The sequence below is a fragment of the Vidua chalybeata genome, chromosome 11 (genome assembly GCF_026979565.1).
Source record: "Vidua chalybeata isolate OUT-0048 chromosome 11, bVidCha1 merged haplotype, whole genome shotgun sequence".
NCBI lineage: Eukaryota > Metazoa > Chordata > Aves > Passeriformes > Viduidae > Vidua > Vidua chalybeata.
The window spans coordinates 3,391,337-3,416,229 of NC_071540.1; the positions used below are offsets into that span (position 1 = coordinate 3,391,337).

Here is a 24,893-nt window from a genome sequence, read left to right on the forward strand (position 1 = left end):
CACCCCCTCCCTAAGGCCACCCGAAGCCTTTGTGATTCCCTTTAACAGAGGCACTGCCTCCCTGCCTTTGTCCTCGCAGGGGCTCCGTGACGGGACCGACTTTCCATTTTGATGTGCCCGCCCTGCACTTCGGTGACGTCTCCTTTGGTGAGTGTGCCCTGGGCTCGCAGCGCAGTGTCAGAGGTTGGTGTGGTGCTGAAATGGAGCACTTGAACATAAGAGCGTCCAGCACTCGTGTTCCTCCACCACAGCCTCTTCAGGGTGTTACTTCCAGGGCTGCTGGTGCCTCAGGTACCCTTTTGCCATCGTGAGAGCAAACGGGACCAAAGGAATAAAAAGGCAGCATCACTGTTTGGCCACTTCTTGTCTCCCTTTGAATAAGCGGCACAATAAAGAAAGGCACCAGGCAGGAATATGGCTCTGTAATAGCAGATTCGTCCTGCTTAAGCTGATTTCATTCCTAAGGTTTCTTCAGCTGGGGGCAGCTGTTTTAGCTTTGTTTCTTTTAACTGTGCTGCTGAATGTTGTCTGCATGTGGTCACCTCAGTGGCATTTGAGATTGTGACATCCTTTTTGTGCCTCCCTCGTGCCTGTTTTGTGCCGCTTGTCCTTTTCGTGCCTCTCTTGCCTCCCTGCTGGAGTCACTGCCGGAGCTGGCAGTGATCACTGTTGATGGGCATGGAGAAGCCCTGGGCTGTGCCTGCAGTTGGTTTTTCCTCCCCATCTGGGTTTAAATGACTCTTGGTGAGCAGGCTGCGGGAGATGTCTCCTCCACACAGAGCTGACCGGCCGAGCCATAGATCCACTGCAATGAGCTGTACTTCAGACAACAAAGAAGCAAAATCCAAGCACAGTTTTCTCCTACCAGGATATTCACACCAGGCATCATGAGATATTGACGGCTAAATGGATATTTGTGTCATTTTCTTAGGTTTTCCTCACACCTTGAAGTGTTGCCTGTATAACACCTCCCTGGTACACATGGCCTTCAACCTCCACATTCCTGGCGATGGCTTGGGAGGGCCCAGCATTGACATCTCTGCTAAGATACCCGATCCCAGTAGCCAGTGTTGGAGGAAGGAAGCTCCAGGCCTTAGGAGGCCAAGGGAATTTACCATAAGCCCCTGCAGCGGGACCGTCCGTGCCCTGGGATCCGAGGATATCAAGGTATGGGAAGAGTCCGGTCGGTGGGGCTGAAGCTTCACTGGAGTCTGGGAGGGCTTTAGCTCTGGTGCCAGCTTGGAGCACTTTGAGCATCGTGTGAGGGAGAGATCTGCACTGGTGAGAGGCCTCTGCTGGCTGGCTTCCTCGGGATGCTCCTCAAGGAGCACCGTTTTGTTTCCAAAATCACCAGCTGAGATCACATACCATATGTCAAGTACTGAAGCCGTTCTTGTGCTTTTTGAGAGCGATTTCTTTGGTTGCAAGTGGGCAGAGGAAGGATGAAAACAGAAGGTTGCTGTTAAAGAGAGAGATATCATTGTAGAAAGCAGTTTTCTTTTTTTCCTGGTCTCGTTTCTCATCTCCTGGGCAGCAGATGAGTTGTATTCACCGCAGGGATCTTCAGTGGGGACGGAAAATACTCTGCAGTCATGAACTGCCCAGCATGTGCTGGGCCACACTTTGCCCTCAGCTTCCTGCTGGAAAGCTGGACTCGTTCCATTCAAGACAACAGACTTCTTCTGCATTTATGTCATTGTAGTCGGGTGAAAAATTAGTCCCTTTAGCAAATCTGATCTTGCCAGAGGGCTTTTTTTACTCCCAAAGACTGTGCTCTACTTATGGACCAGCAGAAGAATTGAAGCAAAATCCTCTCTTTGTCTACCGTGGAACAAGAACTGGAGGAGAGCACACATGGGTGATGAGATTTTGGGAGTGAGCAAATACTTGCTGCACTTCTTTTCTCTTCTACCAGGTCACCCTGTGTTCCAACACCGTTGGAGAGTACAAGCTGGAGCTGGTGCTGGACGTGGAGGATGTTGGCAAGAAGGCGTTGGCACTGCCCCTCACGGCCAGGTACCAACACCTTTCCTGCACCTGCTTGTCTTTCCTCGAGCATCCAGCACGCTGCCTGGCTGCAGCTCCAGAGGAGGAGTGCTGCTGAATGAGCTGGACCTGCCCATCTAGACATGAGAACAGGGCTGGGAAAGCAGCCCATGCTGAGATGCCCCCCTGCTCACAGCCAGCCATGGCCCTAGGCCTTTTTCTGAAGGCAGCAGGAATAACATTAAGCGTTGCCCTGGGATCTGGTGCTTGAGATGGAACAAACTTCCCAAGGGTTGCCTGTCCTTCTTCCTGCAAGCGGTGAACATGTGCTGGCTTGTGACCAGCCTGCTGCCTTGGTTTGCTACCATTGCTCAGTCTCTCTAACTGCCTTGGGGTCATTTCTTTGCCCAGGTGCGTCGTTCCTCCACTGCGAGTGCTCGACCCTGTCGTGTCATTCAGGCGCTGCTATCTAGAGGTCCCCTATGAGAAGAAGCTGACCCTTGTGAATGACAGCGACTTTCCTGGCTGCTACTGTGTTCTCCCTCAGGTTTGGCCTTGCATCCATCTCCTCCCCTCAAATGTTACTGAGCGGGTTATTAGGGGAATAAAAGGGTTTGGAGAAGACCTTGCCGGTTTCTATTCCAAGCTAAAGGTTTTCTGAGAACAGGAACCTAAATACAAACTTTAGGAAGCAGTCTAGCATCTTGAGGAAGTTGTTTAGATTCTAGTCCTTGACTTGTTTCCAAGTGGTAGAGCTCAGAGGGCAGTGAAAATGTGATGCAAGGAGGCTGTCAGCACCAAAGTGGGTGTGTGTGGATGCAGCAACTTTTGGAACCCCTGCGGCTGCTCAGCACCTACACCTTGCAGCTTGTTTTTTGCCTTTTTGCTTTCTCCTGAGAATTTTTACAAGCGTGTGGGAGTTGCTCTTGTGGTCGAGGTTAAGGAGATTAAAGTTTCCTCAGTTCTGAAGTTGCTTTTGATTGTGTCCCTTCCAGGAGAACAAGGAGGAGGCTGCCACATGGTACTGCACCTCTATGGCAACTGGGATTATCGAGGCTCGCGGGTCGGTGCAGATCCCAATTGTCCTCCAGGCCCGCTTGCTGGGAGAGTGCGACGTCACTGCGGAGCTCGCCGTGCTTGGGAGAGGAGGATCCCCACTGGTGAGAGCGAGGGGAGACGTGTGCCTTGAGCAACTCATGCCAGTGGCTGTAAGCTGCACAGGGATTCTTCCAGGAGCTTGTGATCCGTGGCTGCTGTGGACAAGGACAGAAGGGACTGGTGGCACAAGCAGCACTTTATGCCTAGAAAAGAGGAAGAGTGGAAGCCTCGTAGGCGGCAATCTCAGTGCCTGACCCAGCGTATGGTTACAAACCTGGGAGATGGGATAACAAGCCCAGTCTGAAACCCAGACCAGTCCCTGGGTCTCACACTGTGCCGTGTTATCAGATGAGCACGAGTGCTGCTTCGTTACAGCTGTTGAGGATCACACAGGGACATCCCTGAATCCTGCTAAAGCAAGCACTGTGTACAAGACCACACTGAAGGAATGTTCTGTGCAGAGCTGGACTGAGGCTTCTCTGAAAGCCAGGTCCCTCAGATCTGAGAAACACCCATCATATCTCCTCAACCACAGGCCAGCCAAAACTATAGGAATGTCCCCACACACAACTTGCATCTGGAGCACAGACTTTGCTTGTTTTTTTCCACCAAGTTTGGAAATGGATAAGGCAAGCAATTCCTGAACTAAAGCCTCCTAAAAGAGGACTCTGGAGATTCTAAAGAAGATTCTAAGGATGCTAAAGAAGATTCTACAAGAGCTCCTAAAAGAGGCATATAGCATAACAGCAAAAGTGACTACAAAGTACAGGCCCAGTCTGCCAGGCACGGATGCTCTTCATCCCTAACTAGTCTGGTTTGTGACAGGAGCACCCCACCAAAGCCAGCAGTGCTGCAGCATGTGGCTGTGTGTATGTAGCAATAACCCTGAGGACAAAGTTGCTTTTATTCTCGTTCCTGGGTGTCGCATTGCCTGGAACGCTGCTGAGCAGGGCTGTTCTTGTCCCCTTGAAGAATACTGCAGATGAAGGGTTTGTGTGTTTTGATAAGCCTTTTCCTCAGGGAGGATATATGCCATTGTCACACACGAACTGAAGCCGGGCCAGATATCCTCCAGCTGCTATTCTGCTCATCTCCAAAGGGCTCTGCCCAGCCTCTGCTGCTTCTGCCCCACTGTCACCTGGAAGCAAAGCCAGCTGGTGAGGCACAGCTCCTCCCTCCAGCTTCTTCTTCCAGGGAGCCTTGGGCAGCATCAGCCAGGCTGCAGCCCCCTGGGCCTCCCTTCTCCCAGAGGGATAAAAGATCCATCATCATGCAGGGCTTTAGTTCCTTATTCTTGAGGTAGCAGCCACGCTACATGGTTTCTGTTTCTTCTTTGCCCCTTCATGGATGCCCCAAAGGGATGTGCATTTCTGGATGCTGCTCCTTCTGACTGAAGGTCATTCTGGCAGCTGTCAATGCCCTTCCCTCAAGTCAGACATCACTAAAGGTTTTGCATCATGGAGGCTGGTTTCTTCTCTAGTCCAATCATACTCCAAGCCCTCCAGTGAATCTTGGTGGTGGTGTGAGTTTTATGCATTCAAGTCCTGTGTAAGACTTGGGGTATTTAGGACCAGTGAAATCCAACAAGACTGAATAAACTGTCCTGGTTTCCACTGGTGGGAGCAGGTAGTTTAGCAAAGGGATCCATGTTCCTTGTCCCACCGTCTGTGCCAGCTCTGCAAGAACAATCCTTTTGCGTTTCAGACTCCTATTCAGTCAGTTCACACTTCTTTTTTGAAGGAAAAAATACTGCTTGAATGATGCAATTATTAATTAATACCCCTTACTCATCTATATGAAGATTACACATAAGCACAAATTGAAGGCAGCTAACTTGCCTCATCTCTACTCTGAAGAGCCTGCTTTGCTTCTGACTTGTGCTGGTTTCACCAAGCAGTGTAGCTTTTTGAATTTTAAAGAACTTAGTGTCAAGGATGGCTGTGCAGCAGCAAAAGTTAGGAAGGTGGTTTGGGCCAAGATGGAGCAGTGAATAAAGCAGGCAGCAGGTAGAGGAAATAGCAGCGGGGGGAGGTGTGAAGAAGCAAGCATGGCAAACAGCAGTTCTTTGTCCCCTGATGATAATGGGAGCTTGTGGCTTTCAGGTGGGATCACTGCAGACCCCACACTTGCTCCAGGCCTTCTGTTTCAGTCTGCCTCACTGACAGCTTCAAACGGCCATAATTATCCCCAGGCTAGGAATGCTCTTAGAGCTGGCTATGTTTTTAAAACTGCCTTTGTTGCATGGTTTTTTTTTTTTTTTTGATCTTTCCTACCTTCTTCCTGGAACAGGAAATCCACTTAGAGTGCATTGGCCAGGGACCCATTGTCTGTGTCTATCCGAGGGAGATAAACTTTGGCGTTATCCGAGTCTTAAAAGATCATACCAAAACTTTCTACCTCGCCAATCAGTGTGACCTTCCTGCAACCTTCCAGGCAAAGATGGTAAGTGTCTGTGGGGCTGTTTTCCAGGGAAAAGTGCTGGCTACTAGCAGCCCTTGACTTGTTTTTTGTATGCAATGTTTCTGTATTGTTCTGTGTGAGTGGAAGCAAGCTATTCCATCCGAGTGCAAGCAAGAGGAGCCAGGATCTCAGGCACGCCCGCCCCTGTGAAATAGTTTGCAGAGAGGTTGGAGCAGAAATGAGTCTGGATCACGTTGGCCAGTTCTCTCATTATTTTGTGGAAGATACTCAGCTGTGCAAGTCATGTTTCTGGAGCTCTGAGATCAAGAGAAGCCTGTGGCCCTTTGCTCCTGAGAGGGCACGGATTTCCCCATGGACTCCCCATTCCATCTGCATTTGCTTTGTGCCAAACTCGTGTTAATGGCAGAAACCAGGCTGTGAGATCTGCCCTCAAAGTGCTGGTGCAAAGGCAACTTTCACCACTCCTGTGGGTCAAGCCAGTAGGGCTGTTGCAAACAAATGCACCTGTGAGGGTTGTGCACCCCCAGAGCCTGTGGTCTCTGTAGCATTGCAGAATATCTCTGGAGACCACCTGCAGAGGAAGGTTGTTTCATTCGTGGAGGTCACACAGGGGGACAAGCGGCAGGGCTGGAGCTGCAGCTGCTCCTCTGGCAGGAGGAGCAGCCAGGAAGGGTACGTGGCTTGGGGCTGAGTGGGATGTGCTCCCTGCTGGATGGGGCATCTGCGAGAGGCTTGAAAAAAGCTTGGAAAAGAGATTTGATCTTCTGTATATTGGGTGGGTTCAACTTCTGGAGCTGGTTAAAGCCAACCCTGCCACTGTGGACTTGTTTGTATTTGTGGATAAAGCATCAGGTGTTGTGTGAGAGTCCAGGCTCAGCCTCCTGGGCTGAGGAGGAGTGGGGTGAATTTTCCTCTTCCTGCTTTTCCAGCTGTTTAGGGGATAAACCTTACCCCAAAGTGGAGGATTGCCAGGGCAGCTTTGCCTGAGTCCACAGTGGAATTCTGCTTGCAGCCTCTGCAGGGAGCAATGCACCTTGCCTGGGTGGTGGTGGTGTGTAAAGGATGGGTTTCACATGCTCCTAGCAGGGCCAGACCTGCAGAGCTGTGTCTGTACAGCTGTGCTGGTGCAAGGCCTTTCCTCCCTCCCCGGGACAGCTGCAGCTCTCTTGCCCCATCTGTAAAGGGAGGTCCATGAGAAACCAGAGGACCAGAACGCTTAGGAAGGCCATGCCACGCCCAGAGTGCATGTCTTGCAGGTTTTTTTTTCTGCTTCCTGCTTTCCTGCTCTGCTCTAACCATGTAGAGGTGTCTTTTCCAAAGCAGAGGGCACTGGAGCACCTGTCTGCAGCTGATGATCAGTGGGAAGCGAGGGCCTCAGGCCTTAAGGGCATGTTGAAAAGTGCTGATGGCCCCTTGGGAAAGGAGACTTTGGGGTTCTGCCCAGCTGGCTTTGTGGATTTCTTCTTCCGGCTCTCAGCAGTGTCCTCCAGCTGTGTGGCTGCTGGGCTGGGATTTGAGCAGTCCTGCCTTCCTCCGGCCCGGAGCCTTTGTGCAGACCCAGCTCCGCTGTCGGGGAGCCAGCAGAGAGTAAATAGCTTCCCTTGGCAAGCCCTCCAAAGAGAGCGGGAGGGGGAATAGCCTTCTCCTGAGGAGGAGCATCCCTTGGGCTGAGCAAAACGGGGCTGTTGATGACCTGAGTCTGTTCAAGGAAGGTAAAACAGAGGTTGTATAAGCTTGTCTAAGAGGTTGTATAAGGGGAGTTGCTGTGCTGGACACCATAGCTTACATTTAGGGAAATTAAACGTTTATGGTTTTTACACTCATCTCCTTAGCCTTCCTGTTTGCTGCACCTCACAGCAGAGCGGGCTCCATGGCTTCCACCTAAGTTTGTGTTTGGCTTGTCTTACAGGCTGGGAAACACTCCTGCTGGAGGCTTGAGCCCAGTGAAGGAGTGGTCCCCCCTAACACTGAGGTGGCCGTGCGTGTCATCGCACACCTGAGTGACACGCTGAAATTCCAGGGGGAGGTGAAGGTGTCCATTGAGAACAGCACCACCACCATCATCTCTCTCCAGGCTGTGGGCAAGGGCGCCACAATTGCCATGGACAAATCCCTCACCTCAGGGATCAACCTGAAGTCCCAATTCAGGTAGGAGACTCTAGAAACTTCCACTTCCCCTGTGCGTTCATCAAAGAACAATTTTCCCGTAGTCCTTCAGGCTAGATCTTCTTCAGTACTCAAGGTGCTAGCTCTGTTTCCCTGAAGCCACAGGAATTCCTTTAGAAACATGTCATCTGAGAGTTGCTAGATATCCTGGAAAGGCACAGAAATGGAAAAGCTGGAAGACCTGTCAGGGCTGAAGCTTTGAGCCTGGGCAGCCTTTTGGGCAGAGGTTTTATTGCAGAGTGTGCAGTCAGGGAATGCCATCAGGGTGAAGCTGAAGCTGAGTGATGCCACGGAAAGAACAGCTCCCATGACATTTTCCATCTCTGCTTCTCTTCTAGCTTCACTCCCTGCTATTTCCATTTCAAAATGACAAACACAGGACGACGCATCCATCGGCTCTACTGGAGCACAGAAGGTTTTGGCACCTTCCAGCACAGGACTCGTCCCCCTGCCCTGGGTGGCAAAAGGAAAACCAAAGGGAAAGCTGCTTCCCAGATCCCCAGACCTGGCAGCCCCGTGTTCAAGGTCCAGCCGCTGCAGGTGGACCTGAGCCCAGGCCAGACTGTGGAGATGGTGCTGGAAGGCTGCTCCAGCACTGCCCAGGTGAGGCCCCTGCCAAGGGCTGAGCCTTCCCCGTCAGATCCCCTCCACTGCAGCTTCTTCTGCAGCCCCTTGACATTTGCCTGGGAAAAGGAGCAAGTGACCTCAAGAAACTGTTTTAAGGCCAGTTGCTTTCCTTGCTGGCCACCATCCGTTGCTACGGCTCTTTTGTGTTTCCCTAGCTACCATAAAGCCAACTTGCTGATCCCAAAATACAGGCTGAAGGAAGTATTGCTCCTTTGGGCAAGCAGGGGTTACTGGCATCATGTGCTGAGGCAGAAAGGAAGAGCAGGGAAAAGAAGTTGCACTTAGACTAGAAGCCCAGGCAGGAAGCAAATTAAACTACTGTCAAGTGGTTTTTCCGAGGGAAGCAGGGAGTAAAACAAAAGCCCTGTGAATGGCAGGAGTGTTCTGGGAGCAGCACTGCTTTTCCTCTGAAGACAAACATGGGCAGAGGGCTGGTCTAGCTATGAGTCCTGGAGGGGGAAAACACAGTGTGAAAACACAGCTGTAATGATCAGTGCGATGTCCATCCGGGCAGGAAAGTGTTGCCAGGAATCATTAGAACTGACCAGTTGACTTTGGTCAACTTTTCTAATACTGCTTGCCCCAGTCTCTCAGCCAGCCCTGGTGTCCCAGGGGCAGCCAGGTTTTGCAGCACCCTTGGAGAGCAACTCAGAGGGGGAGATTTTAGCAGAGTCTGGGAGTGTTCTCCTACCTGGACCTTTCTTTCCAGGGGAAATGAAACTCTGCAGAGAAGCTGCCAGCTAAGTCTGGTATGCATTCCCTGGCTCCAGGACCCCTATTTAGAATAAACAGGCGGCAGCACAGAAAGAAAAGAGAGCTTTTGAGGAGAGCGGAGACTAATGACAGTCCCTAAAAATAAGGGACAGGAATAGGGCCCATGGGTGGGTGGCAAGCCAGTGGGGGCTGTTGGGCCTGCCAGCATGCACTGGGTGACAAGTGAATCTTGCATGCAGGAGGTGAAGGAGCGGCTGCTGTGTCACGCTCAGGTGGGCAATGTGAAGGAACAGATAGTGCAAGTGGATGTCACCTGCAAGTTCATTTGCCCTGTTGTGCAAATATCTTCCAGAGCAATCACTTTCCGTGTGGAAAAGGTAAGTCTCTGGATTGCACCCTGGCATTTAAAGGTGTAACTCTTCAATTGGCTGGAAGTAAATAGGAAGAGATGCACTTCTGGGGTTGAAAAATGCGCAATGCGTGGGAAGGGGAAGGAGGTCTATGGCCACTTGAGGTTGCTTTCCCTTGCCTCCTGTTTCTGTAGAAACCCAGTGATGTCCTGACGCTCCAGTACCAGCCTTTGTCTTTAAAAAACACCTGCTCCCTGCCCTTCAGCATTGTGCTGGACTTGGAGCAGCCCTTCCTGATCTGCAATGCAGACCAGCAGCCCCTCCCTGCAGATTCCAAGGTGAGCCTCTGTGGGCTTGTTCCGTGGGCTTGGAGGAGGAGGGATGTGGGGGTGCACTTGTGTTGGGAGGTGCTCGAGTTGAGAAGTTTATTCTGTAGTGTCAGCAGTGGGTTGGCCTGAGCTGCAGCAGGAGAGCTGCTGAAGGAATCAAAATCTTACCTGAATTGGTAACATCCATGCTGGCTCTAATGAGGAGAGGGGAGCAGGAGAACAGATGGAGGCAAGCCATGCAGTAAAGGTGTCTCCTGGAAAGCATGCCAGCTCTCCAGCAGCCATCCCCTTGTATTGCTGCTGAGCACAGAAACGTGAGCCCGAGGGAATCTCAGACCAGAGCGTGCTGGCTGCAGACAGATCCTCACTGTAAAGAAATGAGGGTGAACTGAGAAACCCACGCTGGGGTCACACTTGGAACGTTTACTGTTTCCTGCTGTCAGACCTTGGGACGTCATCCCACAGGTGATTCATTACTGCTCATGTCCTTGCAGCCCATGACACTGGATGTAGGGGAGGAACTTCATCTCTGCATCCAGTTTAACCCAGCTTATGAGAACAATCTGCATAGCCGGGTGGCAGAGAGGGTTCTCAGGATACGCTTCACGGAGCATCCTCATGAGGAGCAGATCACAGTTCGGGGAGAAGTCCACTTCCCGAATCTCCATCTCGAGACCAAGGCCGTGGACTTTGGCTGCATCATGAATGACACGGAGGAAATGCTCTTTATGCGCATGACCAACTGCAGCCCTCTTCCCGTTCGCTACCATTGGTCATTCCTGACCGACAGGCAGCTGAACACCATAAGGTATGTGCATCATCCCTGCGCTGCTCCGAGCATGGACCTGCTCCAGCCTGGTTTTGGAGTGGCTGTTCTGAGCTCACCACACCAGCACCCAGCCCGGGGCTGCGTCGCGGTGAGGAGCTGCTCTTGCAGGCACCTCTCTCTCCCACTACAGCTCCACGACCACAGTTATGTTATTTTGCAGGTTCATCCCTTCACCACCTAAATTCAAACCCCGCTCATCAAAGAACGAGGGAGTGTTCCCAAGGAGATACTCCAAGATTGAAAGCGTGGAGGAGCCAACCAAAACCCCGGTAAGGATGCAGGATCCTGCCCAGCAGCCAGCAAATGCAGAGGCTACCCTGGAAGCCGAGGTGGATTTTCTTGTGCACCTACCACTTGCATTGCCTCCTCAACTTGACACCAAAGAGTCACACTCGTGCCAGCCTCCCTTTTTGCTGCCCTTCTGTCCTGTGTCCTTAAAGTGGCAGCTGGCCACGGAGTGTCTGGGGAGGGACAAATAGGAAAGTTTTGCTCGGAGAAGCTGGCTCAGGTCCTACAGACCTATGCTGAGTTTGGGATTTTTGGCTTATTTTCTTGACAATGTAAATGAGGTCTTTATCTGCATCATGATGAGAAGGCTTCCAGCTTCCCATGTGTGTCAATCCATGAAGAGTCCTGATCTCCATGTACCCCCTTCCCAACCCTGCTAGAGCGCTCCCATCTCTGCCTACACCCGAAAGCTGGTATTGCAGTGACAGCTCCAGAGCTGTCTTTTATAAAGCAAGACTTGGCAAAGTCACTGTCTCTTCCTCCAAACAAGGAAAAAGGCCCTTGATCTGCCAACTTGCCTGGTGAACATTACTTTGGAGTGGGAAGTGCCCCTTGTTCTGCATCAGGGGAACAGAGGCTGCTCACGAGGCAATAAAAAAAAAGATGTAAGGAAGCAGAAGAGTTTCTCAAAGGCCCAGTGTTGGCATTAAGGAGAAGGGTTGTACCTGCTCCCACACAAATAGCAGTTGTTTCAACACTGCACACTTTTTCTGAATCAGGAGAAACAAAGCCCTAGAGATGCAACAGATAGTGTGGCTGAATGTTTTCAGATAGAAGCACAAAATCATCTTTATTTCCTGCTCGTTGCCATGTATGCACAAGTAAACCAGGGCAATTCAAGTGGCCGTCCTGGAATCCTGGAATGGTTTGGCTTGGAAGGGACTTTCAGAGATTGTGTAGTTCCAGCCCTCCCTGCCTGAGTGGGCACCCACTTCCCTCACCCAAGTTTGATGGAGGAAGTGCAGAGGGAAGAGCCCAGGTCTCATCTGGGGCTGGGCTTGGACCCACACTCGACTGATGGCCTGGACATTTTCACACTTGATTTGTGCCCAGCTCCCTTTTCAGCTGCTCCTGCTGTGCTGAGGTGGCGGTGCCTGCAGCACAGCGATGTTGCTCAGACCAGCCAGCTGCTCACTGCAGCCCGTGGTGCTTGTTTTCCAGCTGCTGTCATCCACTGCTGGGCAGTCTCAGAGGCCGGTGAGGAGGAGGGGACTGAGTCAGTTCTCAGAGGGGGAGCACCCCAAACTGGGAACGCAGGAGCTAAGTGGGAATTGGTCTCACGTCCGTGCTTGCAATGCAGGAAGCGGTTCTGTAGCCCCACTGCCACTGGTGGCCCTCAGCATTGCCCACAGAGAGGCCTCACATCCCTCCAAGCCCATCACAAAGCTCTGCTGAAGCAAGTGGTCACTGGAGAGGCCACGTGGGACGTTTTGTAGGGCTGCCCCAGGATGCTCCCTATGCAGCACCTGTGGAGGGCATTGCTCCCATTTACCTCATCAGGTGGTTGACAGGACATTTTTGTAGGAACTTTGGCTGTAGCAGCTTGAGAGAACGGCACGTAAATCAGAGAGAGGGAGAAAAGCCTCAGAAGTCAGATGAGCCTTTCCCCAGCTCCAAGGGCTCCCACCTCCAAGTCTCCTGTTTTTCTGAAGGCAGTGACAAGTGTTTCCAGAGACAAGTTCTGCAGCAGAAAGAGCTTCTTGCTGCCAGGAGACATTCCAGTTGACTTCAGTGTAGTGTATCCTCATGGATAAGTGATTTTGGGAGAAGATTTTCCCCATGGTCCCTCCACTGGTCAGTGGCATGGACACAGGATGAGATTAGGATGATTCTGGCTGTGTCAGGGGAATAGGGCCCCTCCAGCTATGACTCCACTTTATTCCAAGACACAGCTGCTCTTCTGCATCCATTTCCACTCTCAGCATCTCGATCTCTCCTCCCCTCTCTCCAGGTTTTCAGTGTCTGGCCGAGGCGGTGTGTGCTGGAGCCAGGAGAGAGCGAGGTGGTCATCTTCACCTTCTTTGGCCACGCCAACATCAAGGCCCGTGGCAGGGCGCTGTGCCACGTGGAGGGAGGCCCCACCTACGAGGTGCTGGTGACCGGGCAGGCTTCATACCCCAGCTACCAACTGGACGTGGAGGAGATCGACTGGGGGCTGCAGGTACCACAGGCTCCTCCTGGCACAGCTCCTTCTCTTGGCACCACGGCCACCTCGATGCCAGGCTCTCTCCTCTTCTCAGCTCCTTTGCTGGCTCTGGGGCTTAGAATACAACCTTGGAGAGATATGTCCAGCATCCAAGCTGGTTTGGAATGGCCATCTGCACCCCTCCCCTCCCTTACCCCTGGCCGAGGGACATGACACCATCCTCTTCAAGGCACCTAACATTGCCTCCTGGGGAACACAAGGGTCCCAGTGAAGATGTCCGGAGGGACATGTCCCTGAGACATCCCTCCACTGACCTGCTCCTAAAGCTTGAGCTCCAAGGAGATGCTCTTGTCTAATGCTCTTGCTTGATCCACCAAATAAACCAGGGAGGAAGCTGGGCTTTCAGTCACTTCAGTAGCTGAAGACAATGTCCCAGAATAATCCCCACTTGACTTCTTTTCAGTTCAAAGTCCACAGATGCTTCCAGGTTCTGGCACTGCCTGTGTTGTCCCGTGTGTCTCTCTTGTCACCTGTAGGTTTCCTGCCAATATTTGCATGCAGGTGCCTTTTCTTCTGGAATGCCTCCCTTGGAAATGCACTAACTTTTAGATATAATTCAATGGGGACAAGGATGTCGAAGCAAAAGAAAACTGTTCACGAGTAACAATTCAGCTGAGCCGGGCGCGTCTCCCTCCCCGAGAGCTGAGCAAACACACCCTCCAGCAAAATGGCAATCTTTCTATCCCCTTTCTACTCGGCCAGGGCGCTCCCTGTTCCCTTTCCCTTTGGATGGGTACTCGGGAACTTCCAGCCTCTCCAATGCCAACTCTTCTGTCCCCTCCCCTCTCCTCCTGCTTCCTTTTGCTCAGGTCTTCCAACGCCGTCCCTCTGCCAGCTCAGAGCAACACCCAACAAACCAACCTGAAGAAATCCAAACAAGCCAAACAACAACACGTAGAACCAACAGCTTTCATTCTTGAACTTCATCACCTTTGGGTTCATCTCACACACCTCAGTGCCACCTCCTCTGTTTCTCCTGGCTGTTGGTGACCCCTCAGAGTGCAGAGGACCTGGTCCCCTGGTTCAGTTATTACTGGCCCTTCCACGGTTTTACCCCTTCTCTGTACTTGTGGGGTTGCATTGTGGCCGTGTGCTTTCAACGCCATGGAAGAGGAAGGAGATTGCCAGCATCAGGCCTGTATCTATAACTTCCCACTTCTCTGTCCTCTCTGCAGGTGTTTAACAAAGTCCTCAAAGCAGAGGTCACCCTGCAGAACACCGGGGTCCTTGAATTCACCTACGTGGTGCCAGAGTCCAGCACCGACACTGCAGCAAACCCTCTGCCTGGTGTGCCCGTGGTCGTGCCCAGCACAGTGAGTAGCACAAGTCATCAGCTCTGGCCCTGTGTCAGGTGGCCAGGTGGAGAGAGTTCAAGGGAAAAAGAGGGGAAAAAGTGGGGGGAAACCCCAAACCCAGCCCTGAGAGACAGGGCTGTAAGCAGTTGCTGCTGGGGCAGAGAGGTCAAGCAAGTGCTCACCTAATAGACTCCCCATGGCCTTGGCTGGCAAGGTACCACTTGCCAGAGGCACAAGTGCTCAGCTCTGTGGCTGTGCTGCTACTGGAGGTGGGTGCTGCTGGCTCTTCTGAGGGTCACTTTCTTCCTCGTCCCTGCCTCCCTGCTGCCAGCACTAAGAAGCATTTCCATATTCCTTGCTTGGGCTTGAAGCTCCTTTGCCAGAAATTGCACAGCCTCTGTGCTGGTCCCTCCCTCGTGCAGCTTTGCTTCTCTGCGGGAGCTTTGTGGGGCAGGGAGGGGAGCAGGGAGGGGCAGGGCTGAAAGAGCAGGGAGAAGAGGCTGCAGCATGGCACCACGCTAGCTTCTCAGTCCTGCTGGATGTCTTGGAGCTTTAGCAGTATTCCTGCCTTTGGCCCTCTCTGGAATGGGAAGGGGTGCTGGTGCCGGATTCCTTCAGCCCGACTGGCTCCCGACAGCGACGGCGAGAGCGGCTGCCCCCAGCAAGCCGCTCAATCCGGGCTGCGGCTGTAGGGCACAGCTGCTCTGCGGCACGGGCGCGCTGCTCCAGGGCAGGGACAGGGAACAGGGAGAGGTCTTCTGTATGTTTTCCAAAGGTGTTTATTCCCAGGAGGGTCAGGGACACAAAGACACGGAACAAAGCCATCCATCCACTTCTGTATTGGGAGGTCTTAGGGGCAGGTGCAATCTTGAATCAACTGGGAGGAACTGGGGGTGGAACACAAGGTGGGGCATCCAATGTTTAAACCAATAGGGGATTACAGGGGAGGAGAACAACTTCAATCAATGGGGCCTCAGAGGATACAGAATTGATAGGGAATTTCTAGAGAAAGGGGCAGGCATGGGAAGGGATTGGCATTCAATGGGAGGAGGAACAGGGAACAAAAGGGCAGGTCTTTGGGGAGATGGACAGCTAGGGCAAAACTAACAATACAGGGGGAAAGGAACAGTCCATTGAGAATAAACTCTGCCATAACAATACAAAATGGGTGGGGGGGGGGTTATAGAACTGACTCCTCGGACCGAATGACAACCAAAACCACGCAGCACAACAAAGGGGAAGCCAAAGGGCTTTCCCATGACTCCACGTGTGTCCCGTACAAGGGGTGACGCGCTGGTGCCCTCCTCCTGCGGGCACCTGCGGACACAGCTCTGCGTGGGCCGTGCTCTCAGCTGCTGGAGCAGCATCCTGGCGCTGGCAGCTTGGCCGGGCTCCCTTTGGCTGCAGCCGTGCTGTGTGCTGGAGTAACTCAGGAGAGCCAGGGGCAGGGCTTGTCCTGCTCAGCCGCTTCTCCCTGCACTGGCAAGAGGAATGGGGAGCCGAGGGTCCGGCCCGGTGTGCAGGGGTGAGCCAAGGAAAGCTGCAGCTGTGCCCTGTCACCCAGAGCCGTGTTTCCATTCAACCTCGCTGCTGTGAGCCCAGCCTGGGGCTTGGACAGCATTTCTGAAAGCCCAAAGAGGAGGATGGCCCTTCCTGCCATCACTCTCATCCCCAGAACTCATCCTAGTCTCTGCTCCTGCATTTCCAGAGATGGATGTGTGCAAGAAACCATGAGTCAGGACGGTGTAACCGCAGAGGCAGAAGGTGTTTTTGTTGGGATCATTAATAAGGGGTCAGGCCCTTGGACACCAGCCTGGAATTGCTGATGTGCTGTGACAGGAGCTCCTGGCCCTCCTGAGAGTGCAGGCACTTGACTCCTTTTCCACAGAGCCTGGCAAAAGAGCTTTTATTTTTTGGGCATGGCCCTTGCTGGCAGAGGGCATATGCCACGAGCAGCAGAGCTGTGCTCACATCGGGCTGGGCTGGGGCTGCAGCCTTGCGAGAGCTCAGGAGCACTCACTGCACCCCAGGGTTGGAGGCACAAGCTTTTGGGCACAAGGGAGCTAGAAAGTGAGGTGCTCTGATGGTTTCTTCTAGATGAGAACCTGTCTTCTCAGCCTGTCTGTCCCCTGAGCCATCCCACATCAAACCTTTGATGCAGTCCCTCCCTCTTCTCCTGTCCCTGCAGGGTTCCGTTGCACCTGGCAAGAAGCAAGTGTTGGAAGTCTATTATCTGCCAGGAAAGCTAGGAGTCTTCTGCAAGACTGTCCAGGTGCAAGTGGCTTCTCTGGACCCAGCAGAAATCTTCCTGAAAGGAGAGGGGACCTCCCCTGGGGTTACCAAGGACCTACCCAGGATGTTGAAAGGTGAGCACTGTCTGTCGTCTCCCAGGAAGATCTCCCAGGAAGTTTTTCCCCCCTACCATTGCCCATCAAGCAGCTCACAGCCATCTCCACGAGTCTGGAAGTTGCAGGGCTGCCAGACCAACACTTTGGCCTCTCTGGTTGCTTCCTGACTTTTGAGCAGTTGAGTCCATTTAGGCTTTTGCCCAGGAGCCATCCCGCAGATCTTGCCAGCACCTTGTTGTAGGGCTGGAAAGATGATGGCCAGGCAGAAAAGCTTGGGAAAGCTGTAAGAGAGGCTGGCAGGGCTTTTGGCAGGCTTGGATGTGCGTGACATTGCAGGGGATGACATGATCCCCTGGGAGGAGGAAGCTAAGTGAGAATGAACATGAGGATTCTGAGAGGAGCAGCAGCATCCATTGTTTCTGGGAGAGGCCAGTGTTGGGGAAGTGGGACTTCTCAGCTTAAATGGGATTGGCAGTGTGCCATGTCTTCTATTCATGGAGAATTTTTTTCCTTCAGAAGAGGAGGAGGTAGTGCAAGAGGAAGAAGAAAACCCGGAGGAGGAAGAAAGGGAGAGGGATGAATCTGTGGTCCTGGAGTCACGGATGGAGTCACGGATGGAGTCACGGATGGAGTCACGGATGGAGTCACTGATTGTCACAGCTGAACAACAGGCTAGTGTCCAACATCTCCCCAGGGCCTCTTCAGCTGAGGGGCTCCCCCAGCAGCATACTGGGTCTGGTGGAAGAGGTGGGAGGCTTATTCCCACTTGGGAAATTGGAGGAGTAGCAGCTGTGCTCCCTCCCAAAGTTGCCTTTGCTTGTGGCCAGCCCACCCTCCATCCTTTGAGCTCTCAGATAGACACTGCCATAATCAGATGATAAGATTTCTGGGCCACTTGCAGAATTTGGAGAGCTTGTGGTGGTTTCTCTTTTGTGACTGAGAGAGATATTTGTATTTAAGTGTTTATACCTATAAAGTGAGCAGAATATTCAGAGTCAGTGAAGGGCCAAGCACCAGCAAACTCATCTTCACTTGCTGTGTAAATGGCAAGAAGGGCAACTGAACTGATGAACTTTGTGATCTCCAAATGGCCTTATTCATGACAAGCCCTCGTTTACTTTTTTGATTGGTGCATGATTCCACAAAGCATTTCTCTCCTGTTCTGGAATACAGAGGTTAAGCAGGAAAAAATATTGTTAAAAAAAAAAAAAATCCCATTTCTATACCCGTATGATGGGAATGACATGGTTTCTTCTGCAGTGATGCTGCCAACCTTGCGATTTCAGCTGAGGATAAAGAAACTGAATCATCCATATATTCTTCAGAAGACAAACCCTGAGAAGTTCAAGGGAAACTGGGAAGCTCTTTGAAGAACCTACTGAGCCATAAGAACCTCGAGGATCGGCATTGGCACACCTTGTTTACCAATAAAGCAGGGAGAATAATGTCCTGTGTGAAGAAATCTGTGAATGCTGAGCTCTCTGCCCAGGCATGGTGCAAATTTCATGAGATCCTGTGCAGTTTTCCACTTCTCCCAGATGAAGCTTTTCAGGACAGAGAACTGGATTCTGTCCACCTCTGTGAAGCACCTGGAGCATTTATAGCTTGCCTTAAGCACTACTTGAAGTCCCACCATGTCCCTTGCCACTGGAATTGGATGGCTAAGACTCTAAACCCATCTCATGAAGCCAGTGACACCCTTAGGATGATCATGGATGACGCTCTGTAGCGAACACGTTACCCTGGTGGTACTGTGGCCCAGATAACGCTGGGGATTGTGGCAGACTCGCAGGGAGAAGACTCTTGGTCAGGTGTGAGATGGATGACACTGATGATGTGGATCATTGTGGCTAAAGTTATTGCTAATAGAGTATCTAAATAGTGTCAATGCAGTATAAAATAGAAGCAGGTCTAAAGGGCTATAATATGAGCAGGTTTGTCTGGAAACCCAGAGGTTTCCAGTCTTTGGCACTGCAGAACTCACAGCGACAAAGCAACAAAGCACCTCTGGAGCTGCTTCAGGATTTTATCTCTGGACATGAGTGGATCTTAGCTGGATCTGCACTCAGAGGCACCAGGAAGCTGCCGGGCATGCAAGGGCTCAAGGGGCCAAGTGGCCCGGGGGAGGGTGGCACGAGCCTTCCAGCACTTGGCTCCTTGCCGGGTGCAAGGGAACCCTGCGAGGCTCGGCTTGGTGCTGCAGCTCTTCCTCTACCTTTGGGACGCTTTCCCATCCAAAATGGGATTTCAAACTCCTGAAGAGCAGCCTCTGTGAGGTGCACTCCCAAAGGCAAAGGTGTTCTACAGTGAAAATCACTGCTCTAACTTGTGCCACTTTGCTTCTGAGTTTAACAAGAGGAGCATCCCCACGAGCACCCTTTTGCAGCTCTCTGGCTCCCGACTAACTGCACATGTGCCAGCTGTGCCAGAGAATGAGGATTTCTAGCTGTGATCACAAACTTGCCAGATTGTGCTATCATGGTAATTGATTTAGTGACTCAAATTTATACTGCTGTATGTTGTCTTGAGGTTACAGTGGGTGTGACATGGAGCTTTCAGTCCTTAAATGCTCAGAGGCTCTTCCTGTGTATTGTCAGTCTCTTGTGATTCCTCAGTGGCTTGTTTTGTAGGCTCTGAACCCCTCTGCGTTGTTCCGTATTTGGTGGGTTGAAATGCCAGCTCTTCTGCGTGAGCCAGGAGAGTGCTTCCAGCCTGAAGCTGAACTCACTAATTAAGCTGTGGTGACCTGCTATGAACAGGTAAGACTTTCCCTCGCCCCCCCTCCTCCCCTTAAAACTCCATTCTTTACGTGACACTCTCCAAGTTGACTAAACAGAGTTTGACTTTTTCTGTGCATAAAGTTTAATGGTTTGTGTAGAGTCATGAGGTATCAATGACAACTTCTATGCTGCAGCAGTTTAGATGAAGTAGTTGTCATGACACCTCAATTAACTAAACAAACATACTTGTAAGCAGCTGCAGCTCATGTGCTCTGCATCACCTTTACTTGCACACAGATCAGACCACACGTGCCAATGACTCTGCCCCTCAGCTCTCTGCCTCTCCTCCCCTCCCAGCCAGGGAAGATGAGGCACAGGGCAGTACTGCTCACTCTCAGCTGGGATCTGGCATGTGTGTAGCTGATTCTGGCAGTGCAGAAATGCAGATCAAGCCATTGTCACCTTCCTCTTCCTCCCACTCCTCCCCATTCTCCACTTGAGGTCACCTTTCAGGAATTGTGTGCTAGCTCTGCTCTAATTAAAGGAGAGTTTGTAGATAAAGACACATAGATCTGCTTGCCCATAAAATGTGTTTTTATCCAAAGAACTAGGGCAATCAAATAAGACAGCCAGCCTGAGGCTGTCTTGAGATCGGCAGTTTTTGGTGATGCACGTAGCTTCACTCAGGCCAGAGCTGTGGAGCAGCTGGCAGCTCTAAGTCAGTGCTTAGGTCACAGCCGAGTTCTAATTGCCTTCACTTCAAAAGGAATGTCATGTTTCTTCCTAAAGGAATAACTTCCAATACCTCCCTCAAAACACAAAGCACCAAGGAAGAGAAGAGACAAAAAAGCAGGGTTCCTTGTTAGAAAGTTGTTGAGGTTACTGACCTAGAACAGAGACTGGACAGAGTTACAGAATAAAGCAGGGATTTGCTAAAAGGCCTCACTGGATCCACCTTGGGCAGCACAAGAGCCCAGCCAGGGCTACAGCCAAGGTGAGCCAAAAGGGTCACAGAATGGACGACCGCTCACAAGGTCTCTCGCTTTGATCAGTTCTGGCCCATCTGCATATTGGAGTTAATTGTCCAATTCCAGCTTTAGCCCATGAAGTCCCACCCTTCTTGTTTTTCTCTCTTCAGTCCACATTGTTTATGCTCTTGGCCTGAGATCTGGATCGGTTGTCCTTGGACCCCAGCTAGAGAAGGATTTGTTTTGTCTGCCTACTGTGGAGAGAGCTCACCATCCCCTAATATGAAGCCCAGATCCACACACTAGAGCAGTTCAGATTCTGAAGAATGTAGAAGTAGACCTGAGGCATCACTGCACTGCAATGGATGCAACCAGTAATGAATATTCAGTCCATGGGACCAAATGAAAACTGGTCTGAAATAAGCCTTGAAATTCCCCTAATGTGGGTGAGCTCTTAGCACCAGCCATTGGGCTTTGCAGAAGTGGTTTTGTGTCACAGTACTTGATATTGTAGCTATAGAAAACATGTGGCTACTGCTGTGCATCAAAAAGGGAAAGAAAATCTGAAAGCAGGAGTAAAAGTATAGAACAAGTCAAAGGGTTGTGATAAAAGGGATACTGTTACATTGCATTAATCTTCAAGCAATGAACACTGAGGGAATAAAAGAGGAGAAATAAATTACTAAATACTTGTAACGTAACAGTCAAGGACTTGAAGACTTTTCTTGATGAATAACTTACATGAGTAGGATCATCCATGACTTTGGAACTATATTAACTTTTGGAAATATGCAAAGCATGGATTGTTTAGTGTTTGAGCAACCACACAGCTGCTGCACAGAAAGTGCCCAGGAGCTTCCTGACAGCTAAAAAACGGCCAAGTATTTTTGTAGACCTAGAACTGTAACTGCTTTGTTTTTGTTGTTGACTTGTAGCTCACTAGTACCTGGAGACCATAAAAAAGAAGATTCAAGACTATTTTAGAGACAGCAACAACCCCCATGCCACAGGGTATTCAGTGGCAGAGAGTTCCAGGTAAATTCAGCGCAAACCCCAAACCTGGCAATAGGAGACAAGGACCATAGAGCAAAGGTTATTACGGCCAGGTGCATCTTGGCACTGAGCCAAGACCACACTGTTACCTTTGGGGACAGCCCTTAAATAGCTTTTCCCTTCCATCAGCCTGTTGCATATTCATAGTCCCTTATGCGTATCCATAAACTAGTTTACATTTTCCAGGAACTATTTTACACGACCCCTCCTCGGGTCCGCTTTTTTAGAGCACGCGTGTTTCTTGGCTGGGATTTTGGCTCCTTCTCCTGATCACCTCCAGTGTGGGCCTTGGTGCACAGTGCCTTCAGAGGGTGAGTGCTGATGGTTGGCAGATGTGTGCAGGTGTCCTCATGCTGTGTTCATTGGGTGTTCTCCCATCCCAGCAGGCATTTTAACACAAGCACACTTCTATCAGCTATTGCACTACTATGTCTAAGCTTATTAACAGCAGAAATAAGGATTATATCTTTATAACAAAGTTACTTTAACACCACAGATATAAATGCATTTCCATGGATTTGTGAAAAGCCAATGTTGTAATATATATCTGTAACAGATAATTTGTTCAAATTCCTTTCCTTGAAGAGAATTCAAAAGTCTTTGTAGATATATTACTGCATATGTAAATACAAACACCTTGATGTTAACATGTACAGATATATCCTGATGATCATTACTGACAGCCAATGGAAGAAAAAAATAATCAGATTTTATAGGCTGACTTCTTCCCTCTAATACCTGGCCTTTCTGGCTGAGATGCCAGACTCATGATCACACTGTTTAATTCTTTTTCAGTTAAAGATAAGTTGTGAGAAAAGCTGTGCCTTCAATGAGGCCTGGCCTTGTACACATCTAGTAAAAATGCTTTTTCTGTGTTTGAAGTTTCTCAAAAGGCAGATCTTTGCCCTGGAAATGCAACTCTCAGTCAGTGACTTTCTTGGGAGAAGGTGAAATAAAATGCAGCTTGTGCTGCACTTAATGCAGTAAAATTGCACAATACAAACCTGATGTACATAATAGATTATGTTACATATATCAAATTACACATGCACAGGTAAATTTTTCAAAAGGGTGACCTTCTATAATTGTTAACGCAGATTTAACCAGTGTTAAAAATACATTTAACATTTGAAATTCTGATGGTTGCAGTTCTAAAGCTGCTGACTTATAATGTCTGAAAATGTGATAGCAGGTGGGATCTTGATGCATTATTTACTGAACCTTTATGATTTATATGAATTATTAATCCTTTGCTGCTTAGATGAACTGGTACAAAATTTCTCCTAGATTTGAGCAATTAGTATTACTTATATTTAGCCTGCTGTTGTACTTCTTAATTCAATCATCGTGTTTCGTCAAAACTTCTCAAAGCTCCTCTATGATTCTGAAAATCCTTGGCAGGGAGGAGGGGCAAAGTAACAAAGGCATCATTGAGTTTGTTTTGCAGATGGATGGACTACAACCCACTTTAATAAGGATTGACTATCTGAATAGCGTGAAGTCAAACCTGTATTCCAGTAGGACTTTCCAAAGGAACTCCAAAAAGTTCTAAATCAAGGATGTTACTCTAAAGCAGTATATGCTAACTTTTTAAACACACCGAACATATTTCCAGTTCCTGAGAAGTTACTATGCACATATTCATATGGTGTTTTCTTTCTGGAAGACCAAAGTAAGCAAGCAGATTGCTCTTCATATTGAAACACAGATGTTGAAAAAGACAGCTTGCTTGGTTTTTATTTGTTCCAGATAGATGCAAAATACAGACTTCTGTCCAAGGCAATTTGCACAGCTTAATCTATATGAACAGAGCAGATGTTAAAAAAGAAGCATCAGAGTCCAGTTGCTGCTAGCCATGATTACAGAAATCAGCATCTTCTGATTTAATATTAAAACCAAACTTTTATCATTCAGAAGAAAAAACCCAAGTTTTGCAAAATACCACTGCACGTGCACGTCAGGAATGCAAAAAAGTATAAATTTGTTGTGCTACTGCTTGTCCAAGCGCTTGCTCAAGCTCGTGGATGGCCGCGTTACAAAGCCGATGGACGCTTCCAAAGCGCTGCAGTAAGAGCAGAGCTTTTGCTTTGCCAACGCCGGGGATGTGCTGCACCGCCTGGAGCACTGCGGCTCCTGCCAGCTGAGCGCGCCGCTTGCCAAGGAAGGGGTTGGCGCCGCCATCCCTGCTCTGCTCCCGCACCTGGAGCCGAAGAGAGCTGTCAGCGACACCCAGCGCTTCTGCCAGAGCCCCGCGGCCAGGGCTGACCCCGGCTTCATCTCTGCACAGCTCAGGGCAAGCGCTAGGAAGCTGGAAATACAAGCTCCCTCCTCCATCCCTTATCGGATGCAGTTCGACGAAACCTTACTTAGGAACAGTTTCTTACTAGCAACAACAAATGAAAACAATGGTTTTTGTCATCTTTGGGATGCAGTCAGAGAAAGAAAGGGTAACAAGAAACAATTTAAAAGCAGTTTCCCTAGCCTTAGAGAAAGCAAAGTCTCAAGCTGATTTTGACAGTGACAACTGCTTAATGCTACCTAGTGGTACCTCACATGTACCTACATACATTACCTAATGTAAGATTACATTTAAAAAATCCAGGATCATATTCTTCAGCCTTTTTGCTTTGTTCCCAAATGAGCCTTCTTTCCACTGAACTATACTACTGAAGATTTATTCCTTCCATGCAAGTGATGCTGTGCTCCTTTAAGATCCTATGTATTCTCCCTGCTTTGCTGTACATCTCATATTTTAATATAACACAGAAACTTACTAGTTGAATAATAAGCTGAGAAGCTTCTCCTTGATTGGCCACAGGAAGCAACACCATTCCAAGTTCGAGTACAACAAGTTTTTGTACTCCTAGGTAGTACTGACCACTGATTGGGTTTTCTCTACGATTACAATTCCCCTAAGACTGCTGGCCTGTGTTGAAAGGAAAAAGGTATTAGGCAAAACCTTGTTAATGACAAGCTAATGCAATGGAACAGAGAGAAATTCTTTCAAGTATGAGCTGCCTAATAGCAAATCAGAGGAAGAGCATAAGCTGCAGCAACAGGACAGAGGTTTAATACAGCATTATCACACAGCTGCAGAATTTTCTAGTTTCCAGGTGAAAATTATCCCAAAAGGTCATCTCCGATGGAATTGTAAAAAACCACAAGAAGAATGTTTTCAGAAGCATGGAATAAACAAGTATCAAGTGAAAACTTTCTCTTTATATAGCACTTACATTTCTAAACCTAACCAATCTTCGTTGAATTCATCCCCTGCAACCAAATCTGCTTCGGAAATAAGTAAAATGCAAGTTCTGTTTGAAAGATGAAAGTCCACCAGTCCAAGGCATCTTCAAAGATGACTCTAACTTTCCTTAGGGTGCGATTGTTAGAAGAAACACATACAGTAGTAAAAATATATACTAACAATTATTTCACAACAGAGCGTTCCTAAAGTTGTCAGTAATTCTAGTGACTTGATCATGAACTTTATAAAAA

The 24,893-nt window shown here is 49.8% G+C and overlaps 3 protein-coding genes across 3 annotated transcripts in view; 1 reads left to right on the forward strand and 2 right to left on the reverse strand.

The window, feature by feature from the left end:
* Positions 1-18,103, forward strand: part of LOC128793616 (hydrocephalus-inducing protein homolog) — a 27,564-nt gene extending 9,461 nt beyond the window's left edge. Inside the window, exons 13-29 of the mRNA XM_053952945.1 lie at positions 80-147; positions 932-1,167; positions 1,916-2,016; positions 2,398-2,533; positions 2,982-3,146; positions 5,374-5,526; positions 7,415-7,653; positions 8,010-8,274; positions 9,252-9,389; positions 9,557-9,700; positions 10,186-10,499; positions 10,681-10,789; positions 12,760-12,969; positions 14,190-14,327; positions 16,498-16,675; positions 17,174-17,328; positions 17,918-18,103. Coding sequence (XP_053808920.1) covers positions 80-147; positions 932-1,167; positions 1,916-2,016; positions 2,398-2,533; positions 2,982-3,146; positions 5,374-5,526; positions 7,415-7,653; positions 8,010-8,274; positions 9,252-9,389; positions 9,557-9,700; positions 10,186-10,499; positions 10,681-10,789; positions 12,760-12,969; positions 14,190-14,327; positions 16,498-16,675; positions 17,174-17,328; positions 17,918-17,920 — 2,752 coding nt within the window. The 3' untranslated portion in view covers positions 17,921-18,103. The remainder of the gene's footprint in view (positions 1-79; positions 148-931; positions 1,168-1,915; positions 2,017-2,397; positions 2,534-2,981; positions 3,147-5,373; positions 5,527-7,414; positions 7,654-8,009; positions 8,275-9,251; positions 9,390-9,556; positions 9,701-10,185; positions 10,500-10,680; positions 10,790-12,759; positions 12,970-14,189; positions 14,328-16,497; positions 16,676-17,173; positions 17,329-17,917) is intronic.
* The window catches only part of LOC128793626 (Fanconi anemia core complex-associated protein 24-like), a 71,196-nt gene that overhangs the window by 18,700 nt on the left and 27,603 nt on the right, over positions 1-24,893 (reverse strand). The window lies entirely within an intron of this gene.
* LOC128793752 (Fanconi anemia core complex-associated protein 24-like) overlaps positions 23,110-24,893 on the reverse strand; it is a 2,520-nt gene continuing 736 nt past the window's right edge. Inside the window, 6 exon segments of the mRNA XM_053953166.1 lie at positions 23,110-23,598; positions 24,173-24,285; positions 24,288-24,324; positions 24,632-24,657; positions 24,660-24,735; positions 24,738-24,768. Of these exon segments, the coding sequence (XP_053809141.1) occupies positions 23,356-23,598; positions 24,173-24,285; positions 24,288-24,324; positions 24,632-24,657; positions 24,660-24,735; positions 24,738-24,768 (526 nt within the window). The 3' untranslated portion in view covers positions 23,110-23,355.